Genomic DNA, 23,701 nt, shown 5'->3' with positions numbered 1-23,701 from the left:
CACTGCCCTCTCTTGGCTCGCCTCCTTTCTTAAAGAACGGACTCAGGCGGTCCATCTTTCTGGTTTTACTGCCCCCACCGCTTGGTTCCTTGTGGGGTCCCCCAAGGCTCCTCCCTGTCCCCTCTTCTTTTTAACCTTTACATCCACCCCCTTATTCTTTCTCTTCTTGACATGGGGGTCTCCGTTTATAATTATGCGGATGACCTCCAGTTAGTATTTGACCTTTCCTCTCCTTTACACTCCCTACCTAAATTCCACTCTACTCTAGTTTTCATCTCTGAGTGGATGAACCACAATCAACTTAAACTCAATCTGGACAAGACTGAGTTGGTCCTGACTGGCCCCACCACCTCCCCTTGGTCGGCCGCCTTCTGGCCCTCCACCTTCGGCCCCCCGCCCATATCGGCGGCCTCTGCAAAGACCTTGGGCATTAAAGTCAGTCGGGACCTCTCCATGCATGCCCAGATTAGTTCAGTTGTTTCTTCCTGTTTCCTCTCCCTCCGGATCATCCGGAAAGTGTCCCGTTTCTTTTCTTCCGATGCTCTTAAACTTATTATTTTGGCTACGATCCTCTCCCGTCTGGATTACGGGAATAGCCTCTACGTGGGCATTCCGGCCTACGAATTACGCCTTCTTCAGGCTATCCAGAATCAGGCCGCCCGTCTTATCCATCACCTTCCCAAGTCCCTTCACATCACTCCTGTTTTGAAATCCCTTCACTGGCTCCCCATCCGCCAGAGATCCCTCTTCAAGATGGGTTGTCTGGCCTTCATGGCTCGCGCCCGCACTGCCCCGGCTTTCATTAATTCCCTCATTAGTCCCTACACTCCAAATCGTGCCCTCCATTCCTCCAATCAGTCCCTTCTTAATGTTCCGCGCTTCCGTAGATCCAAAACTGGAGGCACCAGATTCTCGGTATTAGCCCCTCGCTTCAGGAACAGCCTTCCACTGTCCATCAGGTCTATCCCAGTTTACTTACAATTCCGTAAGGCCCTTGAGACCTTCCTGTTCTCCCAAGCGTACTCCGGCTGATGTCCTCACGGCAGAACTCCATTCTCCTTAGTCCTCTACTTTAGCTCCAGGAAGCCGCTTGGTCGCAGTGCGCTCTATCGAGATCTTTTCAACTTTCAACTTTCTCAACTTTCCCATGTATGCACATCATCTTGCCCCCAAATTCAGTTAGTTGAACATAACCTGGAGGAAGTGCCCTGCGCACTTGTATCATCCCAGTGGCGACCCACCCCATTACCTCAACAAGCATTTAAAATAGGCACACCTGCCCTGGTGACGTACAACCCTGACTGAGCATTTCCTACTGACCATGAAGGGCTAGCAGTCTGGGTTCTTCACCTAAGCACAGCAGCAAGCCTACATGTTTAAGCACTTTAGAAAGACAGTACTCGGCAACTTTCTGGATCATTAGAATGCATTGCAATTACAGCCCCTAAAGGCATCACAGATGAAATCACAGGATTAAGCAAATACAGCCGACACCCTAACGGGGATGTCTGGCAACATAACCCCACTTTGCTTATGACATCCCCTTGCACAGGTACTTCACATTACACATGTGACCTTCAGTCTCTCTGAAAGAAATAACATTAATAAATGCACTACAGGTGCATTTACACCTCTTCACCTCCAGGGGATGCCCTTCTCCAGACATCCCCAGCTCAGTCCTTCATCCTGTGGTGCACATCTTACTCCTCTTCCAGCTCTAGAACAAAAGTTCCAGCCCAGGAAGAGTTAACATGCTGGCTGAGCCCTTGAGGGGTTATCCTTTTCAAATCCCCATGAGACTTAGGGAGGGACTTCCATTTTCGTGCTGGGGAGACTGCGCTTCTCCAGCAGCTCCCCCTGCACCTTTGCACATATGTGGTGGTGACCCAGTTCTCCTGGGGCCACCACAAGCAGAGGAAACGCTGTTTGTCCTTGCAGGCCGGTACTGGCCTGCAAGGCATTATGGGAGCTCCTGAATGTTCTAGTAGGAGCCCCCCCCCCGCTGCTCCGGGGAGAGCTGCAATGTGGGCCTCCGGCCCGGTCTGCCTGCCGTTGAAGGGTCCGGTCCCACCCAGACCCCCAGGTGAGTCTTACGGCTCGGGGAGCCCACCCCTGGCCAATCTTTGCATTTTCAGGGGCCTGGGCCCCTTGCACCACTACTCTTCTCTGGGGCCCCGGTCCCACCCGGGGACCCCGTCTGGCTTCCTCGGTGGAGAGCCACATGGGGAGCCCAACCCCGGTGGCTCCCGCCAGCTCCCTGCCCGGCCACCACACTTGCGTGCTGCCGTGGGAGCCGGCACTCGTCTTCTGGTCTGGTCTGCTCGCTCCTGCAGGCAGACAGGGAGGTTCCCGCCGGTCCAGGCGGACCTTGGGGGAGTGCGATGGCACTCTCCCCCGCCTCCCTCCAGCTTCGGGGGAGTGCTGCGGCACTCTTCCCCCCCTCCTCCTCCTCGTCTCTTCGGGGCCCGGGGTCGGGGTCCCGGGCCCCCTCCTTCTCTTCACGGGGGGCGCGCCGGCGCTCCACGCCTTAACTTCTCCGCCGGGGGCCAGGGTGAGCTTCTGCCCCCCCACCTCACCAATCTTAATGGAGAGCGCTTTGACGCTCCCCGGCTTTGGTGGGACCCGGAGTTGGGATCCCGGGCCCCAGTGTCTTCTTCGCGGGGGTGCGACGGTACTCCCCCCGCCTTCCACTGCACACTGGGCCCAGCGCTCTTCTTCCTGTGCGAGTTCTTTTTAAAGATTTGTGGAGGGGCTGGCAGGAAGTCTCTTGTTTGCCCTATCACACAGTAACACATCACTTCTCTGCCCCTGCTCCCTCCTTCCTGCCCAGGCCTCAAGGTTTGTTCAAAATGGCGTCGTCCAGGACCTCCTGCCACATGGTCTCTGAGAGCCCCTTCCCTCCAGAGCTGCCTGGTACCTGGCACCAGGTGTCAGCTACTGATGGATGAACCTATAGCCCCGCCCATCTTCTCCTCTTGGCATGGAGGCCCTCGCCCTTTGAATGCTTAATATGCTGGGCTGGGCCTCTGAGAGTTAGCCTCCAGCCAGGTCCTGGTTATGAGCTGACTCAAAGAAATAGAAAATTTCTGTATGACCCAAAAGCAGTACAAATATGACTTTGGACTCTGCAGAATACTTCTTCTCACACCAGTTACGGTGCACTTTAGTGCATGTCTGGAATTTGTAGGCCTTAGTAAAGTGTCACTAGCCCCTGGGCACCACATCCCCATAGGAGAATAATGAAGTGAAAAAAAGTAAAACACACTGACTTTCCTTGGCATGTTTCTTACCAGTGTATAAAGCCTATTCCGTGTCACCACCCAATTCTGCATAAGTCCTGCCACACCATTCACTTTGTAGCTGCTCCTGGACTGCGCATGCCAGGAATCTTCCCTGTGCAGCCAGTACACGTGTGCACACGCATGTACACATGTCTGCATGTAACCAGCCCGGTGCCCCTTACTCCCGCTGCTGCGCAGCGGCCTAGTCAATAAAAAGCTGGCCAGGCATAATCAGGGGTGACTCCTCCGTAATGGCAAAGGAGCGTCGCCCCACTGGCTCAGAGCCAGCAGCTGAAAAATTAAAAACAATATTGCAAAGATGCAAAGGTCCACACCATACAGGACGTTTTTACAGGGGGCACATCATTTTATGCTTACAGGATCAGCCTGGAGAAATTGCCTGCATAAGAATTTACTGAACTGCGCCCATATACAGATATTTTAGAGACTTTGGATCTTGCAATAGATACTAGGATCGGGATTATCATTTCGCATGCCTGAACATTTTGGTCCATCTTACAACTCTAAATTTTCTTGCCCTGAGGAAGTTCCTTTAATAGGAACGAAACGCGTTGGCTGTTGTGCTGTGTTTTTATGAAGATTAATAAAGAACCTTTGAAATAAAGTGGCTGAATTGTGACTTCATCCCTGGTGCTGCCTCCACCTATGTTGTGAATTTTGTCTCTGAATCTCCAGTGGGACCGATCTGCAGCAGGTCCCGTGGTTGGCTGGCACAGGACTCGACTACATATGGGACTTTATGATTGATGTGCTCAGCTTAGAGTCCGCTGTAGGTTCTGCTGTTTTGTCCAACTGTCAAACATTATTAAGGGACAAATATTTGACGCCATAGCAACCAGCAGCTAAATAGATTTTTGTGGGGTCGGCATTGAAAATAGGCTGGTCTTACCAGTAAATATGAACTAGGTTTTGACTGCACAGCTTGCTCACCGTTTCCATGGACGCTCTCTATAAATTACATCAGCTCTGTGGTAAAGAATGAATGCATGCATAGAGCAATGCTGGAGTTTAATTTTAATATTAATTTTAAAGTAAATCTGCTTACATACGAAGAGAAATTAATTTGCACCATTTTGGCATCTATGAAATAATTTTGGATTGGGAGCTAGTTTATGTCCTGACCTCGATTCAGGTCCTATGATCAAGTACTGCAAGGCATGAGAGCAATCTATAGAACAAGCATGAGCTTACTGATTGCTGATTACAGTGGACTACTTTTTAATTCCAGATGAGCCTGTAGTCACTCTTCTCTTATCAGCATCTCCTCTCTCATTTTAGAGGCAATACTGATTTTCATACGTAGGTTAATTTGTTATGTTGTGTGTTAATGGACAAGCAGCAATGCCTCTCTTACAGACTCCAGACACTTGCCATTGCCTCATTGCTAGACCCTCTTCAGGGTCTACAGGGCAGACAGGGGCTACTGTACCCAAACTGTGGTGGTCAATATTGTTTACTACTGGTATCCTGGGACTCGTTGTACTATGACTCTGCAAAATAGGTAAAATATGAGCCTTTCCACAATGGGCTCTCATGGTAGCAAGGATGAGCTGTCCGTATTCTCAGGGAGGCAGCCTAGGAGGCAAGAGATCGGAGCTCGCCAGTCAACCAACAAATACTATAGATTAATGTACAGCCAGTTCTCTTTTATGTAAAGAAAAGTACTTTAATGAAGCAGCAGAACTAAATACTACAGAGTTCAATTTGATTAACAAATGCAAGGCAGTACTCCTGGTTCCTATCTCAAACAAGTGATGCAGACCCCTTCTTCAGTAGTCTCTTCCCAATAGGGGAATCGTAGTAACTATAGACCTTAGTGCTCTATGAGCAGAGGCATTGTCGTACCCTTTTTGTGCAACCTCGGACAGGCTGGAATTGCTGGGCTCAAATGTGGTGTTTGAGAGCATTAGCCACTGATGTCCTACTATGGCTCTGCAAACTGGGCCAAGTACAGCTTCTTTTGCATTTTTATTCTGTAAAGCAAGGCCAAGCTGTCACAGGCTTTGCATTGAGATAGTGTGGGGATACTCAAAGTCTGAGCTCTACAGTCAACCAACAGACCCAATAAAATGTATTTCCATGTCAGCCCAGTGCTTGTTTTTGTAAAAATGTACTTTAATCACACATTTGTATGCAATACTATACACCTCAATAGCTATATAATTGAGTCTTGTGTCTCTGGATGCTCTCGCCTGTAGGTGATGCAACCATCCAGCCTGCCCCCCTTCCAGGGTTGTCCCCAGTTCTGGGTCATCCTTTCTCTAAGGACAATCGGGAATAGCGTGAATTCCGCTCAGGTTCAATCTCAATCAATCACAGTTCCCCAGATGCGTTGAGTCGGTTTGTTTTACTCTTTCATTTGTATGAAGACCGCTGTGAGTCCTTTCAGCTGCTGTCTTCCACTCCCCGGCATATTCTCTCACGCTCTCACATGCTGGTGAAACAGCGCAGAGAACTGGCAGTTTGTTGTTGCAGTCTATCAGGTTGGGTGTGGGCTGCGTTCAATACCTTCGCCCTGCTGTCGTTCACTGGTGCCGCACTAAGTTCAGTAAGGTTGCTTGAGGACCCCGAAACATGAGCAGGACTGTAAACAAGCTCAGGACCTGGCTGCAGTGACCTGGATAGTCCATATCTCACCCACAGCAAGTTGCAGCCATATCTGTCCTGGCTGACCGTTTCGCAGATTCAGTCCGGATGGGGCCTCAGTAGATCGCATATGCAGCCCCTCGCGAGCCTTGAGCAATTCGACCGTTTCAGCCCAACAGGGCCTTCAGATGTAACGCAATTGCAGCTCAGATTATACCATTAGATATCGTATGATCTATGTACCTGCTAGGAACCGGAAGGAGAGTCTGTGGAGGTCCGGAGGCTCCAGGATTATCCCAGATCCCTCTCAGGCAGTCATCTTCTCCCTGGACATCCCACACTCACCATGTACGTGCTGGCCCTTGCTCTTTCCAAGACAGTTTCTCCTCCTGAAGTGGAAGACTGTCTTCTTCCCTCTCTCAGCCGACCTGCAGGCTGGATGTGCGTTCCACTTTTATATACAACGTCCAACAGGGGTCAAGTATTCTTCCCAGGTAGCACTGGGGCTGTCTCCATCATGAAGCACCTAGAACAAAGGCATGCAGTGTTTTGAGGTTTCTGCGCCTTGCTATCTTCGGGCAAACTGATGAAATTAGGAAAAGACAAAAGGGCAAGCTTTATCAAGAGACTTCTTCATCTTTAATCGCAGTCTGCAGTCGCGGTCTTTACGCCTACCATCCACCAAAAGGCAGTTTTCAGGAATACTAATCAGCAGCCCCTTGCTAATCCAAAGGACTCCCGTCTGCAGGAATATAAGCAATTCACTTGCACTATGTCGGAGCACTGTCCTCTAACTCTTTGTGCTAGGCCAGGGCTAATCAAATGGGTCCCAGTGGCCTCCAAGCTCTGACTCATTCACATACCAGTCATGTGCTACTTTTACCACACATGCAACCATGCTAACAAACACTCAGATCTCAGGGCAAGGGCCTAGGAAGCCCATAGAAACAGACCTTTACACTGGTGGGCCCATAATCTTACCCTAGTGACTTAGATAAGAAGGTCTGGTCACACTGTTGGTTCCTTTAAGCACGGTATGCGGATGCCACCACTGCTCTATATTCTAATCCCTTGACAGGAACAGTAGTCCATTGTTAACAATGAGGACATGCATGGTGCACCCATATAAGTCACAGGAAAGGTCTGGGGCCTCTCATAGTCATGGACAGATCCAGGCCTCTGTACACACATTTAGCGTGAGGCCAGGGTGAAAATAAATAGTCAGAACATCAGATATACCTGCAGTCTGGCAGTAAGGGCAGGGGAACACACCCATGTACCACGCAGGGGACATTCCCATTTCAGTGAGCTTGAATTGAGCACTGTTGTCGATTATTTCACTTTGGTGCCCATGAATTTAGATGTGCAACTCCGTTAAACAGTTCTTACCCCAGGTATTGATTTGGGCATAAGAGGAGAAAATCTCAAATCCTTGCGCTAGATTCCTCAGTACAAATTGTAGTCCGTTGTTCTATTCCAGGCAAATGCCTGCTCTAGCGGCTCAATTGTTCTGAAGATGGTGAATGCAGTGGGTGCAGTCTACGTTATCTGCTTGCATAGAGTCTCCCTTTGGAACAGGAGCCACTTTACGAGTTCAGCACATCAAGTTCTGGGATAGCAGCATGGCATCTTCGGCAGTTCCCAGGCCAAGTGAGATGTGTCCTACATCAACGTTGTTGTGTCCCTTCCCGACCCCGTTGCCAGTTAGTCAGTGTTCGTTTGTTCAGCAATAACAGCTTTCCCAAGCTGACAGGCTCCTATTCAGTGTGGATAACTGATTACTACTAATTGGTGGTGGCAGCATCCGTTTGTTGCCCACAATGGCGGCCACCTGACACAATGGTAGTTTCGCATGTGAAGCCTTTTGGGGCAGGTGTAAGCAGGAACCACGTAGAGACGAGGAGATCCACTCACATTACTGGTAACTTTTGGCTTTGATTTCTAGTGTACTCCACTTTTTCAAGGTGTTCTCACACTGGAACAGTCTGTGCCTCTTCTACTGGCAAGCACTTCCTCCCACAAGGCCAGGTACACACCTTCCCTCTCCCAGCATGCAGCCTTCTTGGCACTGTGCAGATCCTCTGTACCTACAGCAAAAAGTGCAGACTTCAGGAGATGTCCTTTTGCCTCTGTGAGATGGGCTGTCAGTCAGGTGTCAGCTCCGTTCACACAGCAGTCCTTTGAGTACACTGTGAGCAACTAGAGGTGTTCAGGAAAATAAGTTATCAGCAGCCCTTTGCTAACAAGCACTCAATAGAATTTCTAAAGGGATCCGTCTCCATCTTCCTTGCTACCCTCCAGTCATAGGAATGCATGCAATAGGCTCCCACGGTCTGGGAAAGCTATAGTCATCCTTCATCTTGTGCCATGCTAAACTAGGGGTGTCCAAAATGGATCCCTCTGGGGCCAGTACTCCTGCACAGACAGAGTCCTGCTCCAATATATGAATCACATGCTCTCTGTGCACAGAGACATGCACATACACACTGGATGTCAACACAAAGTTATGGGTCTAGTGTAATAGCCGTACTTTACACAAGAGATGTCAGTAGACCACACACACTCACTGACATAGAGAAAATAATGTGGCTATGCTTCAACTCACTTATTAAACATGGCAAGCTGCTGTCGCTGCTTTACGTGTTACATCCAAGACAGGAACAATAGTTCACTGTCTATCATGAGGGCATGCTTGGTGCACTACCCCACATGACCGGACAGGTGCTGAAACCTTACCTTGTCAAGCACAGGCCTGGGCGTCTGCACTCACTGTGGATTAACGTGGCACCTGGGAAAAAAATAAAATCAGAATACCAGTTACACATGCAGTTGGGCACTCTGGAAGTGGTCCACACCCTTTAACCATGCAATGGACATCCCTGACCCAACACTTGCACCTCCAAAAATCTTAAGTCACATATTTGGTAAGTACTTTGGTTTTATTCTACTTTCTCTTTTCTTGCACACAGTAACAAAGAATCTGAGATCAGCTTCAGCCTCAAACGCTTATTTACAAAATTCATCGCCATTTACCCTTGGCCAGTAACCACTCAAGCGAGCCAAAGTAGTCCAGTTGCTGGCTCAACTGACTTACCTAGCTCCCTCTTCATAGAAGTCGAGTCACATTGGGAAAGTACTTGTTTAAAAGGTGACTGGCAGGCTAATTTCAGAAAGATAGAAATGGGAGCACTTATAGCACTCTTTTTGCATCCATCACATATGATGTTCACATCTTTATAACTCCCAGCCCACCTACCCAAACACGCGCGCAGAGTATGATTGATCTCTCGCATTCTTCATAAGTCGCAGCAGTCCCCGTCCTTTTAATACCAATACACAAATAGCTTTTTGCTGCTGCATGCTTGTTCTCAGACCTCACCCTTTGCATCGCTGTTACTCTTTCCCAGAATATTTTTTTCTAAATTAAATGTATGCTGTTAGACCTGGCACCATTGGCGTGGGTCTCCCTTCCATTTTTCACTGTTGTCTCCTCTGTTTTTGCTGGTATTAGATGTTCTGGGTGCTGTGCCACTGCCATTCAGTGCCACAGCGCAAATGCTCCCTATGTAAATATTACTGTGAATAGGTATATCCCTGATTGGCTTATTTGGTTTACCTGTTAGTCCCTGGTAGTGTGGTCTGTGTGTGCCCAGGGCTGGTAACCCAAATGCTGCCGGTGGGCCTGCAGCGCTGGTTTGCGCCACACACAGAAGCAGCTTGTAAAGTGTTCCTCAGACCTGCCACTGCAGTGTCTGCGTGTGGTCCAGAACTGCCAGCTTGGCTGTGAAGTGCCCACACTTCCCAGCCTCTGAACCTTCCCTTAGCATCATCTCAGTCAACCCTATGGTAGGTGCATTGTGTGTGTAAGGTAGGACATGGCTTGATTTGTGTAGCATGTCCTGGTAAAGAATCACCCTCCATTTTGTTTTTCACTGCTGCAAGGCTACCTGATCTCCATAGGCTAGAATGGACAGACTGGCTATTACATCCTATAGCCCTAACTGTCCCAAGGAACATGGTAGAAATTTGAGTTTAGTATGCCTGAGCTCAGAATAATAAAATACATCTTTTAGCAAAGTTGGTTTTAATATTCTGTGTTCAAAAATACCGCTTTTAGAAAGTAGGTATTTTCTTGCCTAAGCCTTCCAGTGTGCTCTGCTGTGCCCAAACCCCTGATTTTTGTATTGCTCAAGAGGAACCTCTGTCCGTGTTACTGAAGGAAACTGCAGGAGAGGACTGTCCTTATGCTTATGTACTGTTTCTTGGACTGGCCTGCAGTAATTCCCCATGGACTTGGAAGAAGAGGGAAAAGGACTTTTGAGAGACTTTTTATTTTGCTAAAGCAATCACCCAAGGGCTAGAAGAGAGCTAGCCTCCTTCCTGCTGGAGTCACAGGCACATCTGACTCCCCCACCAGCCTCCTGATTCCTCCCAGCGAGGATTTCTATCTGCAGGTGAGGCCCCTGTGAGTTCCAGGGCCTCTAGTTCTTCTACAGAGCAGAGAGTGCTGAAATTGTCGCTAATGCCCGTTTGCGAGCCGCTGCAGCTGAAGAGCGTAAGAAAAATCATCACGCTGCTGCCGCAGAGCACTCGCAAACCCGAGATCATCGCATCGCAAGCTTGTGGGCCACAACGTGCTTGCTAACCCCCGAGATCATCGCATCACACGTTTGCGGGCTTGTCGAAGGCTCGCTAACTCCGGTTCATCGCATCGAGATCATCGCATCATGACATCGCAGAGCGGGCGCTGTGCGTCTGCCATTTTCCTCGCATCGTACCCGGATCGTCACTCCCTCGCGGGGCGCCATTTTCTTTCATCGCAACAAGATCGCACACGCAACAGGATCAGCGCATCATCCTCCCTTGCGGCAAGGATTCAACGTATCGCTGGCCTAGCGTGAAGAAGTCTGTCGCTTTGTTCCGCACGCACCCGCAGACAGGCGCATCATCCTCCCTCGCGGCAAGGATTCAACACATCGCCGGCCCAGCGTGGGGAAAATCATAGCTACAGCTCCTTTGCGACATTTTGCTTGTTTTGCTACGAAATCCAGGTACTTTGTAAGTAAAAGGGTCGCAGAGACCCCTGTTTTGAACTGAACCCCTATTTGAACACCTTGAACTCTTTTTCCAGATTTTCAAGAGTACCCCCCTTTCACAGTATTGTGGCTTTTTACCGTTATTGGTCTTGTGTTAAGTCTATATATAAAGATACTTATTTTTTATAACTACTTGTGTGGTGTCCCTTTGTAGTGTCCTTCACTGTGTTTCTGTGTATGATCATAAATGCTTTACACACTGCCTCTGAGATAAGCCTAGCTGCTCGTGCTACGTTACCACAGGGTTGAGCACAGGTTATCAAAGGGTGTAGCCCCTTACTCTGACTTAGGAAGAAGGGTCCCTACTTGGACTGTGGCCAACCACTGCCTACTCGGCCAAAAATAGACCCAAAAAACTATTTGATCTCATCAAGAGTCCTGACTCCTCTCCCCCTTCCTCCAAGCTGGAGGATTCTGCAAAGAGAGCAGCGGATTTCGCTATATTCTTCGACGAAAAAGTGAAATCACTAGTGGATCAGGGCGCTCATCCTATCCCTCCAGAGGAGTGCAAATCCTTAGCCATTTGGCAAAACTTTGACCCCATATCTGAAAATGCCCTTCTCAAGTGCATCCGCGAAACAAAGCCCTCCAACCATCATCTGGACCCCATCCCCAGTGCCATTGCCATTGACTTTTATACCCTTTCCCTCTCCTACTAGACCACTCTGGTCAACCTCTCCCTCTATCAAGGCTCCCTTCCTGTCTCCTTCAAAACTGGGCAGGTCACCCCGCTTCTTAAAAAACCAACTGCTGATGCGTCTGACCTCAACAACTTCCGCCCCATCACTAACTTACCCTTTCTTGCGAAGATTACAGAAAGATGTGTAGCGAAACAACTCTCTCGTCATATCAAGGACAATGATCTTCCTGACAATTTCCAGTCTGGCTTTATTCAAAACTGCAGCACTGAAGCAGCCCTACTGCAAGTGGTTGATGACGCGCTGAGGATCCTCGACTCGGGGGTGGGAGGGGGGTCCTGTCTTCTAATTCTACTTGACCTTTCTGCAGCCTTTGACACTGTCAATCACAACACCCTCCTCAACATTCTTAAACAGAGAATGGGCATGGAGGGCACTGTGCTTAAATGGTTTGCCTCCTTCCTCTCTGATAGATCACAAATGATCAAAATAGCGAACAGTCTTTCATCTCCTGTGGCGGTAGGTCAAGGTGTTCCTCAAGGCTCTATACTTGCACCCACTTTGTTCAACCTCTATTTAGAACCACTAGGAAATCTCATAAGTAAATCCGGGATCCACTATCATCTCTATGCTGACGACACTCAAATCTACCTCAAGGTTGCCTCCACTCACGATCTCTCTATCCTAAGCTCTACTCTCGACTCCATTCATAACTGGATGTTTACTCAACTGATTCTGAATCCCTCCAAAACCGAATTCCTCCTCTTCTCCTCTTTAATCTCTCCTCCCCCGGTGCAATCATGGATGGATCAGTTGAATCTACTGAACACTAAACCCATCATTGCTGACAGCGCAAAATCCCTGGGTGTCATTCTCGACAAAAAACTCAATCTAACCCCCCACATCAATTCCATTGCAAAGTCTGCTCGATACCATCTGCGCCTTCTTTGGGGAATACGTTGCTTCTTCCCGGAGCAGGACCTTATAACCCTGGTGCAATCGCTGGTCCTCTCCAGACTTGACTACTGCAATTCTCTTCTTACTGGCCTCCCCAAATCCCACCTGTCCCCCCTTAAATCTGTTTTCCATTCAGCAGCTCGTTTCATTTATGGGGCCAAAAGAAGCGACCACATCACACCGATGTTTTCCAACCTCCGCTGGCTTCCAATCGAGGCTAGAGCTATCTACAAGACTGCTTGTATCACCCACAAAGCCTTGCACTCCTCCTCTCCTCCCTACCTGGCGAATAAACTGAAACTCTCTGGAGGCTCTAGACCATCACGTAATGCGGAAAATCTTCTGCTTGAACCTCCCACTTTCAAGAAGGAAAGAACGATGGCACAATCCTTTTCAGGCAACGCGGTGAGAATCTGGAACTCCCTTCCGCCGCAGCGCCGGGCCACCACCTCCTCCCAGGCCTTCAAAACTGACCTCAAAGTTCTCCTCCTTCAAAGACACTTCCAAATGTAATCCATGCCCTCTCTATTATCTGAAGGAAGCCCTTCCATTATAGAAAAATCTACTGTACACGACTATGGAAGTGTCTTCCCAGTGTGTTCTTGTGGTATGAGAGCCGCTTATTGCGGTATTATCTTTGTACCTGTGTTTGGTACTCGTGTGTAATATGCACCCGTCACTTTCTCTTGTAACACACTGTTTTCTACCTCTTACATTTGTTTATTTTCGATACTTGCACAAGTGCCACCATGGCCTACGTAACGTTTGTTCTTGTGCTTGAGGGCCCCCCATATATTGCAGTATTATACCTCTGTTTACTTTGTACGCTTTTGTAACCTGCACACGTCCCTTTTTCCTCCTGTAATGCACCGTTTGCTACCTCTTGTATTTTGTTGGTTCACGATTGTCACTTTTGTAATGCACCGTTTGCTACCTCTTGTATTTTGCTGGCTCACGATTGTCATTATTGCTTCATTTAATGTAACGTTTGCTTTTGTATTTTGTTCACTTGTAATGTTCTCATGTATCAGTTCTGTTCCTATTGTGAAGCACTCTGACACCTTCGGGTAAAGTCTGCGCTATATAAAAACGCACAAATAAATAAATAAAATAAATAAACTAGATACCCCCATTTCTAACACATGCCCTTTCAGAAACTATTCTTAACATTTCTGTTTTAACCCGTGTTGTCCTCTCCAGTTTTCACTAGTAACTCACTGTAACGAAATACCATTGCCAACTACCACATAGACAGAGTTTTATTAGCTAGCTCTATTGTAGTTCATGCTCTGCAAATGAAACGTTTCTAAGGATATATCTGTGTCACTGTTTTGTTTTATATTGATGACCAGTGTAACCTGCCACACCTGGTGATTCTCTCACTTGTTCTGGTACTCTGAGTGCAATATGAGCGTGACCGGAGTAGCGTGGTTTCCTGATTACTTACCAAAGGTCTGATTGTTTCCAAATACAAAGACCGGGATCTTAAGCCACTAAACAACTTGGGCTGTCATGGCGGCTTCTCTGCATGAGGCAAGAGTGGGCCATTGAATGACACATGTTTCTTCAAATGTATTAAAAGCCTTCGGTCTGGACCGTGTGACTGTGGACTAAGGAGTGGTGGCGACCTACAGCTTTATTGAATGAGTATTTGTAGTGTTTCAATGTATTTGATGAAGTTCTACCAGTTGAGTTTGCACCACTGGCAGACATAATAATGCTGGTGGGAATACCAAAGCACTTTGTTAGATTTTGCGCCACTAGTGTATCAGAGAAACACCTTCACACAGGTTGTTTTTTCTGCCGGCTGGTCTCTAAATTGCCACCCGACTGAAATTATGGTATGTTGCTTCTGCTTTTCCACATCTGATTCCATGATTCCATCACTTCGTGCCAGCGCTCTGATGGAATCACCTTCCTTCCTTCACAGTCTCAAAATACCTCTGGTGTGTTGTTACGTCTGTGCTACATCTCAAAAGTATGCAAATGTATGGCACTGCAGCATCTTACTGTCCTCTACCTGTTAGTATATCCTTCTCACAAACGTAATTCTTTAGCTCCACTCCAGCTTTTTTGTTGAACAACAAACACTTTCATCTAGAAGTAACACGCATTTTTTGTGGTAAATCATATTTCGCCTTGTTGGGGCGGATAAAGTTGTGTTAATTAGTTGGTTGTTTTTTTTTGCTTCATTCCTTTGCCTTTTTTTTCTACAGGATGAAGGTTGGCTAATGGGCGTGAAGGAAAGCGACTGGCAGCAGAGCAAAGATCTTGAGCAGAATCGGGGTGTCTTTCCAGAGAACTTTACAGAAAAGGTCCTGTGAGAAGGCCACCGGAGAGGTCACGTTTCTCTGTGGGAAATGAAGCAAGTTTTCTGTGAAAATATAATATTCGCCTACAACAAATAAAGGCGAACCTGAGGCAAAAAGTCATCGTAAGGGCAAATGGCCTCTCTCCGAAGCAACTTCTAAAAAAGAAAACGACCCATCAGAGGAAATTTGAATAAAACAAACAGAAAAATAAAGTTTAACACATTGTGCCCCTTCCCTCCTCTCCTTCAGGTTGGCCAGCATGCCCTCGCCAAGGCTCTCCACCTCAATGTGCTTCCTTGATTTTCATCTCTCTGTTGGATCATTGGGTTGCCCTCTTGTTGTTCCTTGCAAACGGTTATCTGTGGCCCTGAAGCTTTAGGGCATCAAAGTATTGCTGATCCACACCGCCTGCAGCGCAGGTTGATGTGCTCTGTACGTCCTAGGTCAAAGCCAAAGGCGGCTCCTACCCCCTAAAAAGATTCCAAATGCGTATTTTACCAGAGTTAGACTTGCATCAAGCAAATCATTATTTTAAACATACACGGATCTAACCGTGTTTCTGCAACTATATTGTGTGTGTGTGTGTGTGTGTGTGTGTGCGCGTGTATTTTCCCCCTGTTTCCATATGTAATGGACTGTGATTTTATACTGTAAAACCAAGTGACCTGTGAGTGTGTGTTTGAGTGACTTAAGCCACCTGTTGCTCTTCAAGCCTTGGAGCCAAAGTTCTTCTTGCCAGTGGAAATTACATGCTCTTCATTTGGGAGACCCAATACTGTTATTCTCCCTTGTTATTGAAACGAAATAGCAATGCTATATTACATAGCGGGAGAGAGACTAGAGGACAAATCTTAATATTTCCAGGAAGTGTAGGAAATTGTGCTAGTCAAGTTCAGAAACCTCATGGGCGTGGTTTAGGGATTGGTTTCTCCCAGAGTCTTGATAGGCTTCAGCTGTGTATACAGTAGTTGGTAGAGAGCAAGGATCAGAACCACCTTTTCATTCAGCCAAACACAAAATGGGGCATTCTGCCACATCTGCCCAGTGATCTCCGGTATCATGCAGCACTCCGTAGAAATGTTCTGATGGCTACTGTTTGCAAGCAATGCGGTCGCTTTAAAATATAGCGTTCGCACCTCATCCTCGAGGCTGTGCAAAGGATTTTTCTTCCTTATGTATCTTAGTGTTGAGGTACAGTGACAATAATCCCAGAAATGCACCTCAAAAACCATCCGCTTAGAGAAATGAGCAACTGTCTCACAGTAATGACTGCCATCACAAGCCCTCTTCCTATTTAGTTCGAGTTGTGGATTAATCATTTTTTTGCTGATTGAAAAATGTGTACAAAAAGTATTTAAAAAGTCATTCCTTTTGTGATAACATGCCTCAAATACTGTCGGACAACTAATTTACTACAGACAGTATTGTTTCTTGCTCTGAATGGAGAAACATTTTGCTTTGTGCCTCTTCAGTGCTGTTTGCACAGAGGGGAGTCATGTCTTAAGGAACCATGTCTGTGGTACTGATGGAGGAGCAGTTTATTTCAGATAGAACCTTATCTTGTTGACAAGGAAATCCCTCTTCATTGATCTGCTACTCCTCTGGTTTTTTATAGGTAGGCTTGCTTCCTTAGGCAGGCATACTTACTGTTAGTGAGAGTGAGAGCACACCTTGCTTTGGGCACTGGTGAAGCTATTTCTGGTTGCGAGGGCCACCTTCCTTCTTTGAGTTGGACATGCTTCTCGTATGAGGTGAATGCCGTCATCTGTCCTGTAGCAATACTTCTTCTGGAAAGGGGCAGATATCCGCAATGATTACAAACTCTGACCTGACAATATCACGAGCAACTCAGCCCGTTCCTAATGTACAAAATTGGGAAAATACATTTTTCGAAGGATAAAATGCAAGAGCACTAACAGCCTTACTATGTAGAAGACTTGAGTTAAGAAAGTTGTAAGTTGTCTTGGGGCACAGTGTGTTTTTGAAGGTCCTTTATTGCTGGTAATGATTTTGACCAGTGCTGAATAGCTGCTTCTAAATGCTCCACCCTCCCTGACTGTAGGATTTTGTACTTGCCAGGACTTTAAGTGTTTGCAAGTTCGCTGCACATCTCTGTCCATTTCTGTCACTCTTTTGTATGGCATTCTCCTTGCTTGGTGTCAGAAACCACACAGTCTCGACCCCAATTCAGGGTGCCAACCCTAGACTCGTTATTGCACAGCTGACTGTCATTGTTCAGGCGTGCTGATGTCTTCACTGTGTGACAGTTAGTGGTGGTTCTTGGAATAGTTTCATGTTCATATTCTAGTCATCTGATTGACTTAGTTTTCTTGATAACAAAATGGATCCTCACGGATTTTAGTCCGACCATGTACACCAGCCATTCTATGCAGCACTCCCAAAAACTTGTACTAATGCGCATCCGGAGAATCATGAAGAATCGCACAAGCGCATCTTGTTAATTCCATTAGGACATGGGCATCTCGAAGATGGCAAAGATATCTCCATATTTACTCTATTTTATAACACTCCGACTGTGGTATAAGAGACATGGCAGTGAACTTGGATTACTCCAGGCATCTCTGTTGGGTTTGGAATTGGGCCTGAGCCTCCGGCCCACACATTTACAGCTTACATGAAAAAATGGAAGCTGAACACTTTAGCAAGAGTGAGGACTGTTAAGCTTTAACCTTCTCGTTTGTCGCAAGCACTGTCTGCCAGCAAGGGTTGGCCTGTTGAATGACAGGCAAATGTGAGAACCCAATACAGTCAATGACTCCTTGTAATTGATGAGGATGCAATGTTGTTTTAGTTTCAAGTTGTAGGTTTAGTTATGGCAGAGGGGACACGAAGGTTGATACTGAGGCTTTTAACACAATAGGCCTGGTCAGTTCCTAACTCCAATGGAACATGTGGCAGGAAGATGCAGTTTGCCCAGGATTTTCAGTAGCTTTTTTTTTTAGAATTGACTACAGTAAGCCTGGAGAAGTTCTACAAGTGCCTAACCTTGCCTTTGAATCACACATTTGATGCTGGCTTCTACAGTTCATTTTGGGCTAATAGAGTCTGCTGAGGAGTAGCTAAAGAGAGTCTCTTTTGTGAGCTTATCAGGAATTGATGTAATTGTATAATGGACACTGCCAAACACAGCAAGATGTTTCAGATCGCTCTGATGACGGTTCTTCTGCTGTTTAAAGATAAGAGGCCCAGATAATCTTGTTTAGTTTTTAGACGTGGTCTCCTCTAACGGAAGATATATTCGCTTGCTGGTGTTTCAGATCTATTTCTGGGGTAGATTAATCTGCTGAATGTGGTCTGTCTTGATGTTTCTCTTGACTCTGGTCCATCTTCCATGACTGTCATGGCAGCGGGCCGGTCTACAGCAGCTGCCAATCGCACTGCTATAGTTGCAGTTTGTTTAAGTAGCCATTAGGGAGGGCAGAGCGTTGGGAGCTAAGGAGGTAAAGAGAAAATTGGGACTTAACTGCACAGGTTGAAAGGGCATTTTGGAAGCTGTTCCCAAGATGTTTGCTAGCTTTAAATGCAATTTAAAATTGAAATATCACGTAAAGGGTTCTCTTTCTTCTGTTCTCATTTTGTTCCTTGTCATTGAGGTGTTTGTTCTGCAAATTGACATGTCCGTTCAGCTCCATGTTTACAGTGAAGTGAAAAGCTGTAGTTAGAAAGTAGGAGGATAAAATGTGCTTTTGCTGTTTTGTATGGTGGAAAAGTAATTTGGCACAGGCAGAAGGAAGTATGGATTCCTCCTGCCTAGTTTAACTGCCCACTCTACATTTAGGTGTTGATCATTTGAGAATGGTCTTCAGAACTTGGATGGAATTTCCAGAATGAACAGCACAACCCAGTAAATTATTCTCTGACAATATTAATGTCCTGGATTACGTTCAAGTAAACCTTTCTACATCAGGTTTAACGGACATTTGAGCACGATGACAGCGACATGAGCTTGTATTTGTATTGGGATAAGAGGTACCGTGATTTTGAGCTTATTAAATTGGAGTACTGTGTTTTGTGCAGATTCTCCCCCCTCCCACTCTGGTTAATGCAGAACGGTCCACTACTGCTATTGCATCAGAACGAAAAGTAAGAATTTGGTGTTGGCGACATTGTTGCAAGGAGCAGATGAACATGGGAAAACAAATGCAAAAAAAAAACTGTTTACGTGAAAGGAGGACAGTTGCAGTACAAGACCTGCATCAGCAATTCCTTCGTTGTTAACAATTGTGAATTGTTTTTAGGACTCCGCAAGTAAAATGTTTTGACAGCTTGAGCAGTTGCTGTGCTGCTAAAAAAGAAAAAAAGGACATCTGTGAAAGATTATTTTAATACTGTTTAAAGAAAAATGCTGCATGATTCTATTATATTGTTATTTAGTTAGATGAAGGAAAAGTAAATGTTACGTTGAGAGGAATTATATTTACTGCCTTTATATATGATGCTGTCCTCCATTCCCCTTATGGCCCTTCCAGAACATGTTTACTGTCCTCAACATGTCCTTACCAGCTTAGATGACATAGCTGCAGAGGTTTAATTTTCAGTGTTAAAAATCTTGTTTGTGTTGAATGGCGAAGATCCATGAGGGTTCTTCCATTTTACTTGAAAACCATTTTAGTAGGCAATGAGCCTGTCCACGCAGGACACATATCGTTTTCCCTATGTGTACAGGTTTTATGTTTCAAAACGTTGTCTGCAAATGATAACCTCAACTGACAATCTGTGCTTAGAACCACTTGTCAATAAAGGGCACTTGGCTGATAAAACGTCAGATTCCATGTATCAGGTTATTTACAAGCTTAAACATTGTGAAGGATGGACTAGTTGTCTACATTGCTCTACAATGCACCCACAACAGGTTCCTGCCTGGCGAGCAGGAACCCGCCCTGCAGGAATCTGCATGCCACCCCCTCGCTGGCTCTTCAGAATGTATCTCTTCCCTCCTCTCATGTGGCAGCTCAGTAAGCTTGAATCTGTGGACTGCTCTCTGGCAATAAGATTTATTATGGAATCATAAAAACCACTCCGCGATTGTGGGAAGATGTGGCAAGGTCCTGTGTTATAATGCATTATGATAAAGTATTAATATAGTACTACAAAACTTCTTGGTGCAATTGGTTGTTGTTTTTAGGTCGAGCCTAGAGTCAGCACACATGCGCTGCTCTGCAAGACTTGCTGTAGTGGAGTATGAAAGTGAAGCTCCGCCCACTCTCCTCACATATTTGTCATTGGCTTCTGTCTTTGTCCTTCGTAAATGCAGGCTTCTGATTCAGTAATCTGCTTGTTAGTTCCTCCTTAGCACTGCTAGTCTTCATTTGTAACCTCCCATGGCTACTGGCCCTTTTACTTCGGTTATTACAGAGTACGTGTTAATTAGTCTGTAAGCACTATTTTCTTTATTAAGTTTCTCTTACTGTAGGCAGAATGCGCGCTGCTTCAGCTGGAACGTCTTGTGTTTTTTTAAGCAGCATAGCAGCGCTTTATCTTATAGTATGTGTCTTTAAATTAACAACATGGGCGCCCGCTTTCTCCTTAACACGGGTGCCCACTTTCAATAACAACATGGGCTCTCGTATCTGTTTCTCCCCACCACCCCACCAAGCAGACCTAAAGCCCCGGCTCCTCCATGTGACCATGTACGGTATATACATGTACTTGTTTTATCTTCGCTGCCTGTAATGCTTTTTTATTTCTCTTTAAGCAAGGTCTAAGTGTACCGTGACACCCTATCCTGCTTTACTGACTGCAACATAGCTGTTGTTGCATGCACAACAGCTACTCATTTCTCAGACTGCACTTCCCCAAACATAACTGCACTACCCCAAACATAAAACATTTGTTAGAAGTTCTTCAGTTCATACGTTCCTCAATGTTAATGCATATTTTTTACTTGCATTAACTTTTAATCACCACCATGGTCTAAGTGCATGGTGACACGTTCTTCAGCTTTTCGCACTGTGAATGCACTTCCACTTTTTCAAAGCTATTCTTGAAAACACAACAGCTATGCATTTCTCAAAACCAAACGTCGACTGCTTCAGGAGCCACAGGGCGTGCCCACTGTGTTTTATCTTTTTAGATGGCAGGTGCACATTTTTTTTTATCACCACATCTCTCGCCTGTGTAGGAGTGGGTTTGTGCTCTTCAGCCTTCTAGCCGTGTCTCTCCCCGGAACCCAACTGCCTCACAGAGCACCGCAGCTCTTCTGCCCACTTGTTTTTTAAAGTTTCTCGCCTTTTCTTCTCTTTAGCCTGTGAGGAGCGCACAGCCAGAACAAGCTTCGTGCCCTGCGATTTAAAAGTCAGCCGCACAGAAATATGGGCACATTCTGGACCATTGGTGAAGCCAGAGGCATAATGCATGGTCTCCTTAATGCATGTTTTTCTGTGTTGCCAGCTCGTGAGATTAATTGAGTTGCAGTGTTGGGGCAGATAATTGGATGTATGGTTTCCAGGCTGCTATGTAGCGGAGTGGGTGTGAAGGGAGGTTCGACTCAATCCTTCACTTCTTGCAGCTTTGTGAACTCCTAAGTCTGACAAGAGGAATCTGTGGAACGGCTGTAAGTAAAAGATTTTATTTACTCCTGTCTAGTGATGCCTGCTGCAGGTTCTTACTATTAGAGGCATTAAATAGACTTTACAGCTCTTGTGAGTAGCTAAACGAGCTCCGCTAAAGGACTGTACTGATTGCATTTCCACGTGCAGAGCACTCCCTTACTGGTAAAATGTGTCAGCTCTCTGTCCCTCCCTGGACCCCGCAAATGCTCTGGACTAAGTAGCTGCACTTCTTGGAAGTGAGTTTTTTCGTCCATGTACCTTTATTTTTTCTTCACAGGATTGGACTTTTGCTTGGCCTGGACGCTAAATCGACTGAATGCACACACATCGATCATCAGTGTTTTACCCTGAGGGAACATGTTTGAATCCTGGTGTTTCCTCTCACCTTTCAGTAAAATGGGTACCATTGAATTGGATAACAACATTATATTGTGTTGGGTTGACATTTTTTTTAAAGTTTTTTTTTTTTTTTTACAAATAGGTTCAGTTTAAATGTGCTTCTTTTTAGATACACTGTAAAACACACAATTGCCACACATACATCCACTTCACTCCAAAATGCATAAGCGAAAAACATTTACATTGCAACGCCAATCGTTATAACACTAAAAAATACGAGACCTATTGCATTGCAAATGTTTGTTTAAAAAGTGGCCTCCCAGATGACCCTGCCTCAGGTCAAAAAATGTAATTATGAGGAGTCTGGTTTTCACTTTCTCTTTTATTCAGTCGATGGGATTTATTACTTGCCTGAAGTGGAGGCGAGTTCCATAATTTCCCGGCAGCCAGGGAAAACTCTTCCTGACCTAGAAAGACTAATACGCAGATGAGTGAGAAACTGATATTCCTTTTCCAGAAGCCACCTTGGTTTGTACCATTTGAACTCTAAAAGAACAGGTTCATAACACCCCTCCCTCAGCTCACCATCCGGGCAACACTGCAGACAACATCACAAACACACCACTGATGGTAACTGCTCAGAATGATAATGGGACAGTTCAGAAGAGTCAGCAACCTAACACACCCAAGACACAATTCTAAGTATCGCTTTAGAGCTAACAACCCATGTCAGGACCTACACAAAGGAGTCGCGCATGAAATCCCAGTAGCAAACCAATTACACTCCAACCGGCCATCAAATCTGCTCATGGCTGGAGCGAATACCCCACACTTCTTTACAAACAGATGATCTCTCAGTCTCAGCACCCATCAATCAGTCCCCCATGAAGTTTAATCACAAGATTGATAATAATACTGAGTGAGCCCCTAAGACTACAAAAATAACCTCAGTAGGTACTAGAGATAGCCACAAGCTGTCTGAAGCAATACCATCAAACATACCGTTCCATAGTCTCTCAGGCATGTTACAAAAACAGCATCTTTCCCCTCCTCCAAGAAGGGAATTACAAATTCTTAATATCCCGACAGATACGATGGTGACGGAAATGCAAAAAGCTATTATGAACACGAAGAATATTCTACTTCTTTTAGAAAGCTTTCTCTTCAAAATTTTCCAGAGCCAAAAATCAATACACACTCTCCACAATAAACTTATCACTACACCACTGCCGCCCACGTATTTTCCTTAGATACCTGACTGACATTGAAACCCAAATCCTACTGCTATCCTACGAGACGACACCCAAACTACCTAATACAAGTGGTCCCAATAGAAGGAAGCAGAATCCCACAAACTAAGCACAGAGAGCTAAACCCCAACAACCTGAAGGAAATAACGCTGATTCTCTCAGGGCAGGACTAGAACTTAGATTACCATACAAAGAAGATCACATGTCTACTTATCAACTGCCGCTCAGCAATAAAACTTGCCACGGACATTGCTGAACTAATCCTGAACCAAGATATTGACATATCTATTCTAACGGAATCGTGGCTATCTGAATCATCTTCCCTCATCACGTTCTAACTTCCATCCACTAAAAATAAATCAGGCTCACAACCAGTCAAACCCAAGCATTGGGTTAGAGACACTAAAGGTCTGAACCCTGACAGCTTCGCTTTCCACTGAGAGAATGAGCTTCAACCCCCTTCTGAACTGACAGAACGAGGCAATATAGCTGTGTAGCGGGAACGGGATGACGGCGTTTCCGTTACCAAACGGCATTTATTTTCCGCCCGATCCCATCCTCAGCCTTTTGTGATTGCTTCCTGCTGAGACGGCGGTTTGATTGTTCTCCCGACACCAGCGTGGAGCTTCAGGCGAATGTGAATACGAGA

At 46.0% G+C, this 23,701-nt stretch overlaps 1 protein-coding gene across 12 annotated transcripts in view; it reads left to right on the top strand.

Annotated features, from left to right (window-relative positions):
* The window catches only part of BIN1 (bridging integrator 1), a 617,822-nt gene extending 597,812 nt beyond the window's left edge, over positions 1 to 20,010 (top strand). For all 12 annotated transcript variants that reach the window (XM_078682096.1, XM_078682097.1, XM_078682098.1 and 9 more), the window contains one exon: positions 14,796 to 20,010. In XM_078682096.1, the coding sequence (XP_078538222.1) occupies positions 14,796 to 14,903 (108 nt within the window). In that variant the 3' untranslated portion in view covers positions 14,904 to 20,010. The remainder of the gene's footprint in view (positions 1 to 14,795) is intronic.
* Positions 20,011 to 23,701: the final 3,691 nt, after the last annotated feature.

This window comes from Lissotriton helveticus, chromosome 3_1 (assembly GCF_964261635.1).
Source record: "Lissotriton helveticus chromosome 3_1, aLisHel1.1, whole genome shotgun sequence".
NCBI classification, from domain to species: domain Eukaryota; kingdom Metazoa; phylum Chordata; class Amphibia; order Caudata; family Salamandridae; genus Lissotriton; species Lissotriton helveticus.
The sequence above is the reverse complement of the archived record's forward strand: the minus strand, read 5'-3'. Positions and strand labels throughout refer to the sequence as shown.